Below are 15,423 nucleotides of genomic sequence, written 5' to 3' on the forward strand. Positions count from 1 at the left end.
ACCTGCAATTTACTGTACCGATCGGAAGGCTTAATTACATACATTTATTTAAGATGCTATGTTATTTTGAAGAACCCTTTGATTGAGCCTTTCGATCGGTACAGTAAAATTGAAAGGTTTTTTTTGTTTTTCACATTTAGCGGTATAGTAACAGTTAAGCTATGTCAGCTCATATTCAAGCGCGCGTGCACCGCGATTTGATCTGATTAGCCAAAACCCATATCCGTAGGAACGGATCAACGGGACGCCAGTCCCGCCTGAACCATTGTACAGTTAACTGGTTATTTTAATATACGGAGTCGAATATAAAAGTGATTATTATTCAACACTAAAATACCTATTTAAATACTATTTACCCTCTAGCCACTATACAGAAGTACCGTCAGCGGGATCCGGGAATCGAACCCGCTTTAGAAGTACTAAAAAAGCGGGTTCGATTCCCGGATCAGCCAGGCGACTTTTTTCAAATTCTTTGAATGTAGTTCGTATTGTTTTTAAATAAATATAGAAATGAAGCTATTTTTACTTCCACTCGTCAAATATTTGGTGACAACTCGCCAAATATATCGAAACACAACCTTATTCCCATGGCAAGAAAGGTGTGTTGCGACATATTTGGCGACTTTGGCTGGCTATTTGAAGCTGACTGTACCTACTATTTCAAAGTTAAATGGATGCGAATGGATTAGAAGTATGACCATATATTTGACGAGTAGAAGTAAAAATAGCTTCCTTTCATTTTTATTTCAAAACAATACGAATTGCAAATAATTAAGAAAAATCGCCTGGCTGATCCGGGAATCGAACCCGCTAAATGTGAACAAATAATAATAATTAGCATACCGTCAGGTAACAAGCAAAACTCACTAACTACTGAAAAATAATTAAACAAAAATCAACCTTATTCGCATAATATTACGGTTCACTATGGCTATGAACTTGTGGTGGTACTTAGTGACTTTTGCTTATCACCCGACGATATATCTACCTGCTGTTAACCTAACCTAACCTAACCTAAGTACTGGTAATAACCAACAACAGTATAACGTGACCCACCCCGTGCAGTTCTGTACCTTACTGTCAATATTATAGTGACAACGCTATTCATACATCAGGTCACTACTTACATGCAAGGTGTTTCCTAACACAACAATCTAGCGCCACTTGCACCATCCTACTAACTAATGAGGGGTTAACCGGTTAACCCCTCATTAGTTAGTAGGATGGTGCAAGTGGCGCTTAGGGCCACAACTGTAGTTACATATCGTTTAAATAGAAACTAAACTTATAGCCACGTCAAATTAAGCCGAAAATATCAATCAGCAGAAATAATTCGTGTTGTTTTGAAAATTGGTATAGTTATTTATACCTTGTGGTGTCCAGATAAACATACTAAAAGTCCTCGAGGGTGTAGGGGGGGGGATTTTCCAAACCACGAATTATATCCGCAGATTTTTTATTTTTTTTTGGGTTATTAGCATATTATCACTGCATGAACAAAACTGTTTTCATAATGAGGGCTATTCCCATCAATAATCATTACATATTTACCGTAATATAACATTTGATTACTTCCTGTAAAATAAAATACGAACAAAAATATGTTTAAAATAGGAATTGTTAACACTGTAATGTTCCACGGCCCTTTTGAACTTAATTTACTAAACTGAGTTAGGGTATGCATTATACCTGCATAAGTAATTGTAATCATACTTACTATTACTACAAATTATTAAATCTTACTCTAGTTGGGTTAATTAAATCGGTTTACTGAGTACGATATGATACTCAGGAAGATTAATGTTATGCCCAATGACTACACAGTTGCACAAAAACGGATACTGCATGGTGTCTTGATCAATGTATATGTGTGATGATTGTAATGAGTCCAGTACATTATAAGCATGGTAATGATTATCAAAACCAATTGTTTGTAAAGGCTTAGCCTTGAAACTAATCTTAGACACTCCATCAACATATATGTCATCAATTTTGGAAAAATAAATGTTTTCTTCATTAATAGCAGTAACTATTACAGAATTTACTTGGTAGCGCTCGGAACACTTTGCCGCCCAACTCACTTTATATAATTTTGTAATATCTGACCATTGCATTTGATCTAAAATCTGTTTACATTCACTAACTGGTACTTCTGCTTGGCCCCCAAACGAAAGAGGCGAACGAATAGTTTCTTTCAAGAATATGTCATTTAACATCAACTGATGCTTTCGAGCTACTGTCAGTGTCATGTTAATTCGGTTATTTGTTGATTTTGCAGCTAACTTGTTGAAGCGATGTTTAGCTTCGTAGCGCATTGAAGACAGAAATCTCAAGGGACCAAAACGTAACATTGCCGAATGATAGTGCAGTAAATTGTGAAATTTAGGCTTAAGACTTTGGTTAAACAGTGTGATGTACATTTCGCAAAAGTCAGCGATCATATACTTAAAATAGTCTATTTGCTCAGATACAAAACGGGGTGACATAATAAAATCTAAAACAGTCATTAATTGAATATACAGTTGCCAATATTTATTATGTCTTGGAATGAAATCACCAAACATTACACCAAAATACTTGCAAAATGTGCTCATTTCGGCAGCATTTAAACGTATATTGCCTTTTCGTAAATTGGACATGGCCAGCGTGACGGGCTTATCTTTTTTATCGGGACCGTATTGAAATGAGGAAATTTTGTTATTAACAATATCAATTGTAAGATATTTCATTTTGTCTACAAAAACCACAAGTAAAGAGCACATGACGTATTTGGCACAGCCTTCGTGCATGTCATGCATTACATCAAAACCCATTTGCGAAAATAAATTAAAATTTTCTATGTCGAGCCATATACATTTTTCTTTGACGCCTGTCAGAGATGAATTATTCGTTTTTAAATCATCCTGGTAATTTGACTCGGTCCTTAAGAGAGATTCATCTTCATAAACCTGATTAGCCATGACTTTTTTCTCTACTTTGCATGTTCTGCAAGGAAAATTGCTTGAAAAACTCTCAACAAATCCTAAAACACTATGCAAGCCTAAATTATCTCCTAAAATTAATGACAACTCAAAGTAAATTGTGCCCTTGAAATCTGGCAAATCAAAAACTATTCCATGCTTAAATAAATCATTAAACTGGTCAATCAGGGGCTGAAATATTATACGATTCCCAAATTCCACTCTGTCAGTGGAATGATAGAGTAAGACTAAAAATATGTTACCTAACAGAGAGGCACAATAGTACGGCAGGCAAGGAAGAGAAATGTATGCGGCTCCTAGTTTGTGCACACCACTATGACTACCCAAAGGGTTCAAAGTCTCGAAATCGTCAATTTGCAAAAATATGGGCATGACTATCTTATCTCCATGATTTTTCTGTCTCCAAAATGAACCATGCATATAATGCTCTATACTGTTTGACGTGTCATGAGCCATCAGTTTTTTCATAGCATCGATGGTCTCATGAAGTATGTTAGGCAACGAAAAAAATTTGTGCAACACATCTCTAATAGGTATTTTATGGGCTATGCACTCTACTGCTTGGTAATAAGTTTTACCTTTTTTTTTTACGTAATCAAATCGTCGCCCTACAGTATAAGGCTCAGGATTAACTAAAGTACCCTTACTTTCAAAGAACTGATGTCGTTTATAAGTTGAACTAAACATCTCTAGATCGGTTGTCAGTTTTGCTACGGCAGAGCTAGAAGTTACTGGTAACAGAGGTCTGATTGACATAGTGAACATGTTGTGAATACCGCTATAAACTGTATCTAGCACATTGTTCGGCAAATGGGGATTACTATACAGGGATGAGAAAAGTTGACCTAAACTGTCGCTTAGCGGCGGTGTGTTGTGTTTGCTATCACTCTGTATAGTACTATTATTTTCTTTAATTTGAAACTCGGTTGCGCTACACACATTATGTAATGGATCATTATTCACGGGAGAGGTCTCTTGTCCAATAGCAAAATCCTGTACACTTGAAGCCTGTTGTAACATAGAAGAATCTGAATGTTCTTTCAAATAATGACGCCTAAATGAATTGTAGAGTTGATAAGTTCTCCCACAATCCATGTTTGGACAAATATAACATTTACCTGGATGATAAAATGTAAAATGGGTTTTAAATTGCTTCATTTGGACAAAAGACCTTTTACATATTGCACACAGCACCATCGTGCCTGTTAGAAACAGAAGCAAGCAAATCTAGCATAGGAGTGCCTTCAGTGTCAAACTTGCTCTTCATTACATATATACTTCTTTGGATAAACATCCAGACTGGGGCACAATCTTTTGAATATGGTAAGTCTAATGCCCATAGAATCTTAAAAGTATTTGAAACAGCTTTACAAATGCTGGGAAACGTGTACCTGATGTCTTCAGAGATTATTAAATCATACTGCGTAACATCCTGCCAGCAAGCCCCAACAGCAACCAAATATGGAAGAACAGGCAATTTTTTTTCCTGCAATGTGGCCTTCCGTTCACTGAAGTGGCTTTGAAGGTCCGATGTAGATGGCACCAAGCTTAAAAACGCGTTGCTTACTTCTAATCTAGACGGGTTCCAGGGTTTTCTGACTCCTTTCACGGGAACAGTGTGCATTTGTTTCAGCAACAGGGGAACTGCCAGAAAAGTCGCAACATTCGCTTGTTCCTCCCCCGCTGCAAAAATAATTAATACTTAGTATGGTTAACGGTTACTTAAGGTAAAGTTTCTATTGAGTAAAATTCGTCATCTCCTCTATCTATAGTACCTACTTCACTTCCAGCCGGGCTAGCACATGATTGGCGCGAGAGTATCTCGCCGCGACATAGACTACCCGTCGCCTTTAAATTCATACAGTTAGTAAAAGACGGGTAGTCTATCTCGCGGCGAGATACTGTCGCGTCAATCATGTGCTCGGCCTACAGGTGTCGTTAAAAAAATCTACCCTGTATATAATATGTTATTTTCATCACACTTGCTCGAAAAAGATCTAATATCATGCAGGTGTACTAAAGGACAAAGGCCTATATTGTTCCCGCAGGAGTTATGGATTGTGAAAAAAAGGTGTAACTCTCTAGGGAGTTACAGCTTTTTTTTTATTATGTCATAACTACTACTATTACTACTTAATATGAACCAAGTAGGTATACATGAGTTTTACTTTTAAAATACTGACGTTTATAATTAGATATTTCGGTTAATTAATTTAATAGCTGTTCAAAATAATATTCTTACTCAATTTTCAATCGTGGCTGAATGCCGGATGGGTATGTGCCTTAGATGCCTAACTTGGCAAAAAATCACAATATGGCGGACGAATGTTTGAAATGTCACCGTATTTAAGAATTTTTTCGCATAAAATTTAGTTTTTTCTTCGCAAGTGTGATTCTGTGTTACTCCGGGAGTAAGAATATTAACAAACTCGAGCCCCTTGCAAGAACTTGAACGTTATGCTTAGGTACTTACTTCTATATAATCTATATGGCTGAACAAATAAAACGTATGTACCAGGGTGGTTCACGTGTGTATGGGAAAAATTCAAGCTCTACCCCCTTATTTTGTTGATCAATCACAACTTTATCTCAACTACAATTTTTATTCCCATAATTTGAAAATGTGATTTATAAGTTATTAAGTAAAAAAACATTTTTATTTCAAATTTTTATGAATTTTTAGGTGAATTTAAAAAAATCTACCTTTTGAAAAATTACAAAAAATAGAAATGAAATTGTTTTTTTTTTTTACTTCAAAACTTATAAATCAAATATTCAAATGGTGTGTAAACAGATACATAAATAAAAATCTAAATAATAAATACGCATCCTCTTGTAGTTAAAGTTACAAAATTGGGAATATTTTTTCAGCAAAATGAGTGTAACAAAATAAAACAAAAGGTTTTTTAGAGCCACCCTAGTATGTACAGTGTATGCAATTTCGAAGCTCACTGTACATACTGTATTTACATATAGAGGCAATAAAGACACTATTTGACAAAAAAACGATAATATAACTTACAAGTTGCAAGATCCAAAACAGTTTGAATAGAAGTGTCAGGTCGTGTTAGCTGTTGAGCCTTCTCATCTAGTAATGATAGCAGGCGACCTTTCACTACCGGGAAATTTTCTTCGAACTTTCCTTCTATTTCAGGGTATATTTTGTCAAAGTCACTGGCCAGCTGAAAATAAACAGAAATCAAACATTTGTTATTCAATTAGAGCTTAAAAGCTCTTTCACAAAATCAAAAATGTTGCTAGTCATCAATCATCATTCATAATCATACAACGAGAAATGTTGCTAGTGTATATATGAGTATTTAAAATGAAAATCAATAACCCGACTGCATAATAATAATATAATCTACTAGCCCGCGACTCCACCCGCCACAGATAGACACACTTTCGCATTTATAATATTAGTATGGATTTACTCGCAAAACTGAGACAAATGTAATGACACCTCATATGTTAAACTCCGCTAAATGGTTTAGGCAGTAGAGCGTGCCAAATAATTAAAGATACATACATACATACGCTTGAAAAACTTAACCTCCTTTCTGCAGTTGGGTATAAAAATAACTTAACACAAATTGATGACTTCTGCCTGGTGATGTCATGAAGTCTGGCATGAAGACACTTGATTGATTAGTATTATCATTGACTCACCAATTCATAGCCCCAAGGACATTGCAGTGCTGGGAAGATGCTCAAATAACTAACATGGTCGCCTTCTTGCAGTGCAGCCATGCGTTCATGTAGACAACTGTTCCATTTTGTTTCTACCAATTCTCTCGGTGAAGAAGAGTGCTTCAACCACTGCACGGTATCTTTTTCAGAGTCTTGATTGGTACTTATTGTTTGAAAGGTGTCAGGAAAAGGTCTAACCCGTGCATTAGAAGATTTGACAGCAGATTTTTTTCTCTTGTTTTGGTCTCCGCTGCTGTCGCTGCTCTTGTCGCTATTACTGCTGTTACGACTTCTGCTGCGGCTGCGGATTTCTGCATTTAATTTTCTGCGTACTGTTATTAATCGGTTCACTATCAGGCCACTGGCCTGGATAGCTTTTCCATCAACAAGACGAAAAGGATTATAATATACCCCCTTTGTTTCACCTGGGAAAAGCTTTATAATTTCTGATGTCCACGTATCCCAGGTTTCTTTTCGTATTGGGTCAGTGTTTTCTTTCAATTTCCGCACCTCAGCCTCAACAATAAGGGCCGTCAGTATCTTTCGGTCACTAGACGATAATACCTTTTTATTGATTAGAGGTTTCCCAATACTGGATGTCTCTAAAATTTGTTTAAGATTTCCGCCAGTTATAGCCCCTATGAGTTTGCTTGCATCTATAAACTGTAAATCGTCACAATTGATGTCCCATTCCTGAAAATCAAGTAAGCACTAAGTTACTAAAGAACTAGAAGTCACGTCATGTGGGTATTTACTATTTGGGCACAATCATAATATTTACATAAAATAAATACATAAAATAAATATTTGGAGACAATCTTATTCAGAAAATCAACCTAGTCCCAAACTAAACGTTATTTATTTATTTTAGACTTAAAAACAAAACATTCATATTGACTACATATGATAGAAATAGCTTACACTTTTAATCTTTTGGATAGTAAAAAACCGGCCAATTGCGAGTCGGACTCGAGCACCGAGGGTTCCGTACTTTATAGTATTTGTTGTTATAGCGGCAACAGAAATACATCATCTGTGAAAATGACAACTGTCTGGCTATCACGGTTCATGAGATACAGCCTAGTGACAGACAGACAGACGGACAGCGGAGTCTTAGTAATAGGGTCCCGTTTTTACCCTTTGGGTACGGAACCCTAAAAATATATGATTATAATTAAATGTATTATAAATTAGTCGGAGTAATTCGTATTAAAATAAGTTGAAATAATTTGACCCAAAATAATAATGTACCTTAATATAATTATTCTGTGAAATGTATTTATTTCCTGGCCTACTTGTAATATGGGTACTAGTGACGATATAAATACTTATATAGTTTAATACATAGAAAACACCTAAGACTCAGGAACAAATACTCGTGTTTATCACACAAATATTTGCCCTGACCGGGGATTGAACAGACAGTTGACTCCCTCTGCATAACAAAAACATGATCCACCTTAAATACAGAGTAAAGATAAATATTATTATAATTACCAATAATTCAGTTGATGTTGTAACAACAGAGGATGTACTAGATTTTTGGCTACTTGATGGAATCACAAAGGAGTCTTGCTTTTTAATTGGAGCTATAACTTGCTGTACATCTACATCCCTCGGATCTTTTGTAACTCCTCTCTATAAAATAAAATTAGGAGTGATTAATTTAACCATAATGCCCATTCACATTATTTTATTTATTTTTATTTATTTATCAAATGGCACTATTTAATTGTTAATGCTTAGTTTATTGATGAAAATACAAAAGTCGCTGTATCTCCATCATCAGACTTAACCTTGATAAAAAATTCTTTATAAATCTTACTGGCTTAGTAAACATAACGAAGAGGACAAATCGTCAAAGTGAACTATGCATCGTTAAAGAGTTTCGTTTTGATCATCATCAGCAGTTCCACTTCATTAAATGTCAGTTTTTCTGAACGTGAATACTAGATTCATTAATGAAAATACAAAAATCGCTATATGTATGCCTATAAGATTCAAGAATTTTTCCCTGGATTCCTCATGGATCCCATCATCAAAACTGGGTTTTGACAAAAACGGGACCAACTTGGGACTATACACATTCAAACAAAAAAAACAATTTTCCAAATCGGTTCACCAATGACGGAGTTATGACGTAACATACATACAAAAAAAAAAACGGTCGAATTGATAACCTCCTCCTTTTTTGAAGTCGGTTAAAAATTGATTCAAAGTAATGAAAACATCTAAATTTTGAATCAAGTAGGTATACGAAAAAATGAAACTGCTCACGCGTTCTCTCTCACGGTCTAACGCCATACGCAGTTTCCCTTTTTGAACTGCTGCCGGGACCAATAACGACAACTCATGGTCGTTTGCGTTCAATAAAAAATCGAGATCCGCGCCCTGATCTATAAGCATAGAGATAAATAATAAGTACTGCATATTGCATAAATTTAACCCACTACACTGCACTGTCATGGCGGTAACAATGCCGGCAATATTTTTGCAGATATATTTGTCCATGGGGCTTCAAAGTGCCATAATTTCATTGCAACGTGTATTTTCCATGATTTCAAGAAAAATAAGAAGTAAATGGCCATTTCGATGGAGCTATAATGTCTACAACAATACATTGCTTTATTTGGGCAGTCGTGTAAAAAAAAATGGTCCAACATTGCAATTCAAAAATAACCTAAAAATAATTGTTTTAAATTCGATTTAAGAAATCTTCGACTTCGAATAGTTTATTAGGATGAAACAAATATCGATTAGCAACGACAGTCACATTACATTAACTACAATAGTAACTAGTTAGAACTATGTAAATACAAATTATAACTTACCGTTTAGCGATCCAAAAAGGTGTATCAAATCACAGTTGAACAGAAACACACTTAAGTCGTCCATCCTTTATATTTACTATTTACCTATAACTGTCTTAACTTTAAAGAAACTATTTCCTTATATTTTTAACAACGTGAACGGTTCGTTGTTTGAAAAGACAATAATAATCACTAAATAAATACGTTCCGTTGTTAGCGATTTGTCACGCATCCTAACCGTACGAATGTTGCCAGCGAAATGAACGATTCTTTTGTCAATTTTGCAAAGGACTAGTCAACATCACTATTTTAACAAAGTTAACATTGTGTTTCTAGCAATGCTTATATTATTTCGCAATGTAAAAGTTGTGAAATTATTAACTTGAGAAATTTTTCCCTTGTAAATTCCGCAATTCTAACATTGCGACTTGAGCAATCAAATACCTTTCTTAGAATTCCGTTTTTAGGGTAAAGGCATTAGTAAGTAGGTACTAAGTACAAATAATAATAATTAAGTACGTTGTTCCTTATAAAAAACTGCAAACCTGGAGAGTGGAGTCATAGCACGGTACGCTTATCACCATGCCTGTCACGTTCTAACAAGTATGTGAGTGCGAAAGTGACGGACTTAGTGATAGGGGAAACCATGCTGTGCGGGCAGCACGTAGTACGTACAGAAGGTTATAATTTATTATGTGTGAGCATTTGACAGATTCAAAGAGCAGTTAGATTAAAAACTATTTTAGGTAATAATTGCTTATCTAGAGAGATCGGTGCGGGCGGGTTGTGAGCGCGGCGCTGGCGGGCCGCGAGCATGACGTTGTCACTGACGCTGTCGCTAAATCTAGAGCCCGCGCAGCATGGTTTCCCCTATCACTAAGTCCGTCACTTTCGCACTCACATACTTGTTAGAACGTGACAGGCATGGTGATAAGCGTACCGTGCTACGACTCAGACAAAATTAATACAGCCGCCTTGAATAGCCGCCGAATAGTAAATCATATTTTTACTTCTAGCGCCTAAACTATTGAGTGGATTTCAATCAAATAGACATCAGTAGATCCATAATTAGTACACGAGTGCTATGCAATACAAATTTACTAAAATAAGTGGAGGAAAAATGTGTAAAACTTAAAAATGTGACTACAAAAACAGATTTTAGGTCTTAAATGGGGTTTAAATAATAGTGACAGTAATGAAATTTGACACCTACAATTTCAGGGATCCCTGTTTGCGTGTCATAAAATTGGAGCTTCGGGTCCACGGGGATCAAACGCCATCTTGAAAAGTATAAGTCTTTTTTGGTTTTTCTTTTTTTCTCGGAATATCTGGGTTTAATGTGAATACTGTGTATAGCGAAACGAAAGCTTGTTAAATTCCACATTAAAAAGTTATACAACACCATGTCCCAAAAACGAAGCCTTTTTCTAGAAATTACCAATTTTTGGAACACAAACACATTATCTACCCAACCACGAAAAAAAAAAATGTGTGGAAACTTGTAAGCTTCCCTTGTAACTTGTAAGCCCTATTTGATAGTTTGTATGGAGATCAAACCTTTTTTTGAGTACAGGACTAAGAAGTCTTTGTATGAAGGCATATTATTAGAATACAAGAAAAGTAATTTAAGCGTTTTTAAATATTCATCCCTTAAAAGAGTTAAAAAGGGGTTGAAAGTTTGAATTCATTACAAATGCTTATTGAAATTTCTCAGAAAGGCATTGTATAATATTACAAAAAAGGTTATTTCAACGTTCTTAATAATTCTACCCTTAAGGGTGTTAAAAAGGGGATGTATATAAGTTTATATGTAGTACAAGTTTTCGTTTTAGCTAGGAACATGAAACTTGGTAAAAGGGCATTATATTAAAATAGACGAAAACTGATTGCACCGTGTTTGAAAAGTTTGTATTAATAAAGTTTGCAGTGGGAGCGAACATTTTTTTTAAATAGTGGACTTGAAAATCTGAGTGTTGAGAGGGTTTATATCGCGAACAATTTTTTTCAGCTAGGGGCTTGAAACTTTGTACTTTGTGAAAGACAAATTTCATGCGCTGTATAATTATTAACAAATGATTTACCGTCCCTACTGATATCTTTTGCTGCATAATGTTCTATGCTCATTTAAAATATATAACCACCAACATACAAATCCACGCGTACGAAGTCGCGGGCAACAGCTAGTATATTTAATATGTCTTAACCGTTTCAACGCCAAGCAGCGAAGTAATTCGACGTGACTCAGACCAGACGCCAAGCAATAAACCAAATGTATGGTTTTCTAATAGGAGCAAATGTCGTGGCGTCAGTGGTACGACTTTCCGCTGACGTGATTTTCCGTCTTTGGCGGTGAAAAGGTTAAAACAAAAACCTATTATTGGATTATTTACCCTTGTAACACCTGCAAACATTGTAAATCAACTTAAAATTTGTAGTTAAGAGTTCTCTTTTGTGATTTTGACAAAGGCTCTCTCAAAGTTGCTAAAATCACAAGGTATTAATCAATGTGGTTGTGAACACTGTCAACCTCCAAACTTTAGCCGTGTAGATTCCGCAGAGTTCTATTTTGTTATTTTGACAAAAGCTCTTGAAGTTGCTAATATCACAAAGTAAAAAACAATGTGGCGGCCAACATTGCGAACCGCACAAAACTTAACTGTGAAGATTTCGCAGAGTTATTCTTTGTTATTTTGACAAAGGTCCTCAAAGTTGCTAACATTACAAGGTTTAAATCAATGTGGTTGTGAACACTGTCAACCCTCAAACTTTATCCGTGTAGATTCCGCAGAGTTCTATTTTGTTATTTTGACAAAGGCGCTTAAAATTGGTAATGTCACAAAGTAAAAAACAATGTGGCGGCCAACATTGCGAACCGCACAAAACTTAACTGTGAAAATTTCGCAGAGTTATTCTTTGTTATTTTGACAAAGGTCCTCAAAGTTGCTAACATTACAAGGTTTAAATCAATGTGGTTGTGAACACTGTCAACCCCCAAACTTTAGCCGTGTAGATTCAGCAGAGTTCTATTTTGTTATTTTGGCAAAGGCTCTTGAAGTTGCTAATGTCTCAAAGTAAAAAACAATGTCGCGGCCAACATTGCGAACCGCACAAAACTTAACTGTGAAGATTTCACAGAGTTATTCTTTGTTATTTTGACAAGGGTCCTCAAAGTTGCTAACATTACAAGGTTTAAATCAATGTGGTTGTGAACACTGTCAACCCTCAAACTTTATCCGTGTAGATTCCGCAGAGTTCTATTTTGTTATTTTGACAAAGGCGCTTAAAATTGGTAATGTCACAAAGTAAAAAACAATGTGGCGGCCAACATTGCGAACCGCACAAAACTTAACTGTGAAAATTTCGCAGAGTTATTCTTTGTTATTTTGACAAAGGTCCTCAAAGTTGCTAACATTACAAGGTTTAAATCAATGTGGTTGTGAACACTGTCAACCCCCAAACTTTAGCCGTGTAGATTCAGCAGAGTTCTATTTTGTTATTTTGGCAAAGGCTCTTGAAGTTGCTAATGTCTCAAAGTAAAAAACAATGTCGCGGCCAACATTGCGAACCGCACAAAACTTAACTGTGAAGATTTCACAGAGTTATTCTTTGTTATTTTGACAAGGGTCCTCAAAGTTGCTAACATTACAAGGTTTAAATCAATGTGGTTGTGAACACTGTCAACCCTCAAACTTTATCCGTGTAGATTCCGCAGAGTTCTATTTTGTTATTTTGACAAAGGCGCTTAAAATTGGCAATGTCACAAAGTAAAAAACAATGTGGCGGCCAACATTGCGAATAGCACAAAACTTAACTGTGAAAATTTCGCAGAGTTATTCTTTGTTATTTTGACAAAGGTCCTCAAAGTTGCTAACATTACAAGGTTTAAATCAATGTGGTTGTGAACACTGTCAACCCCCAAACTTTAGCCGTGTAGATTCAGCAGAGTTCTATTTTGTTATTTTGGCAAAGGCTCTTGAAGTTGCTAATGTCACAAAGTAAAAAACAATGTCGCGGCCAACATTGCGAACCGCACAAAACTTAACTGTGAAGATTTCACAGAGTTATTCTTTGTTATTTTGACAAGGGTCCTCAAAGTTGCTAACATTACAAGGTTTAAATCAATGTGGTTGTGAACACTGTCAACCCCCAAACTTTAGCCGTGTAGATTCCGCAGAGTTCTATTTTGTTATATTGACAAAGGCTCTTGAAATTGGTAATGTCACAAAGTAAAAAACAATGTGGCGGCCAACATTGCGAACCTCACAAAACTTTACTGTGAAGATTTCGCAGAGTTATTCTTTGTTATTTTGACAAAGGTCCTCAAATTTGCTAACATCACAAGGTATAAATCAATGTGGTTGTGAACACTGTCAACCCCCAAACTTTAGCCGTGTAGATTCCGCAGAGTTCTGTTTTGTTATTTTGACAAAGGCTCTTGAAGCTGCTATTGTCACAAAGTAAAAAACAATGTGTCGGCGAACATTGCGAACCGCACAAACTTTAACTGTGAAGATTTCGCAGAGTTATCTTTTGTTATTTTGACAAAGGTCCTCAAAGTTGCTAAAACCACAACTCACAAATCACACGTTGTGCAATGAGCAAAGCCAAACTATGTTAAATTCGCATTTTTAACTATGCTATTATGACAAGGCATCGAAAAATTGATAGTTTAACAACATTTTTATTGTTAGTTTCGCAATAATTGCGTTTCGCAAAAAAAAAGTTGCTGCGCTAGCAAAGGCTAGGTTGTCAATGTCCCAAAGTAGTTTTGTGTTTTTATCAATAATTCGTTCGCAACGTAAAACTGCAGCCTTGTCTCCGGATTTTTCTCTGAGTGTGAGGCTGGCTGCGGCCGATTCTTGACACTTGTCATGAACAAATTAAATGATTTATTTAGCAGCATTACGTCTGTCATTTACAAGTGATATGGTTCTTTCTATCCAAAAAAGGGAGATTTAGCATACTATTAATCGTATTTGCTAATAGTTTCCAACCTGACTGCCTGTAATTACTAGTCTATTTTTGAGCCAAACTGTGGCCAAAAAATGATACATTTATCTGATCTTATACAGTTGTCATGGTGAATCGTAAGCAAGGTTAAATTATGTATGCGCCTACCAGAGCAAAGAAGTAGTAAAGTGGCAGTATGACGCATTATTTGGAAAGCATTGTTAAAGAATTATCAGTTAATCAACATCCCAAAATGGGGGTTTAGTCGTTTTAGGACACGTTAAGGAAATCGACTTAAGAATATGTTTTATCAGAACATGTGAACTCAAACAACTTGATGTTTCAGTGTTACACAATGTAGAAACGACTGACTTGTGTAAAAGTATGGTATTATACTGATAATTTATTTATTTGATGTAAATCCGATAAAAATTGTGCTAGTTTATATATATATTTGTACATGCCAAAGAAATCCAACGTTGCCAAGCTCAAGCTTTTTTGTAAGTTCTTAAAGTCATTTTTCTGCAAGAATTGTTAAGCAATGATAATTGATCTGAGCTCCATGACTAGAGAGTATACTTATACAGAGTATACTTCCAAACCTCGAGAATCATTTCCTCGACTTAGGGAGGTGGTAACCCTGTCGACGTGTCGATGAGATTGAGATTCTTCCGCAGGTGTCTCAAGAGTAAGCGGCCTTGCTAGCGCTCGGGCTTTTAGATCTGCCCGCTAGAACATTTTTTCCCTAGCAAGGCATCATTACCAGAAATATCCCGGTCGATTGGTTCAAGTGAGCGAGGACTATGGGCATCAGAAAAGGTGGTGGGAATACCCACGCGAGTGGATAGTTCCACGGAATACTGAATGCGTGATACATCGCTTGAGGGTCTTTCAGGTCTCGGAATACATAATATTGTGTACCATGTGGGCTGTTGCCGAGGCGAATAGATCCACCACCGGTATTTCCCACTTCGCAAAAACTGTATCCACGC

At 36.0% G+C, this 15,423-nt stretch overlaps 1 protein-coding gene across 2 annotated transcripts; it reads right to left on the reverse strand.

The window, feature by feature from the left end:
• Positions 1-466: 466 nt before the first annotated feature.
• LOC134741617 (uncharacterized) lies at positions 467-12,371 on the reverse strand. 2 transcript variants are annotated; one of them, XM_063674472.1, is made up of 6 exons: positions 9,503-10,349; positions 8,949-9,067; positions 8,169-8,309; positions 6,651-7,364; positions 6,004-6,163; positions 467-4,664 (listed from the first exon to the last, which is right to left on the reverse strand). In XM_063674472.1, exons 1-6 carry the CDS (start codon positions 9,564-9,566, stop codon positions 4,156-4,158), a joined length of 1,707 nt encoding a protein of 568 aa, XP_063530542.1. In that variant the 5' UTR covers positions 9,567-10,349; the 3' UTR covers positions 467-4,155. The 2 variants fall into 2 exon arrangements, 1 of the variants encoding a protein (XP_063530542.1); XR_010127892.1 differs by lacking the exons at positions 467-4,664; positions 6,004-6,163; positions 6,651-7,364; positions 8,949-9,067 and having other exon boundaries at positions 7,397-8,309; positions 9,503-12,371.
• Between the last annotated feature and the right edge of the window lie 3,052 nt (positions 12,372-15,423).

Source organism: Cydia strobilella, chromosome 1 (genome assembly GCF_947568885.1).
Source record: "Cydia strobilella chromosome 1, ilCydStro3.1, whole genome shotgun sequence".
In the NCBI taxonomy this organism is placed as follows: Eukaryota; Metazoa; Arthropoda; class Insecta; order Lepidoptera; family Tortricidae; genus Cydia; species Cydia strobilella.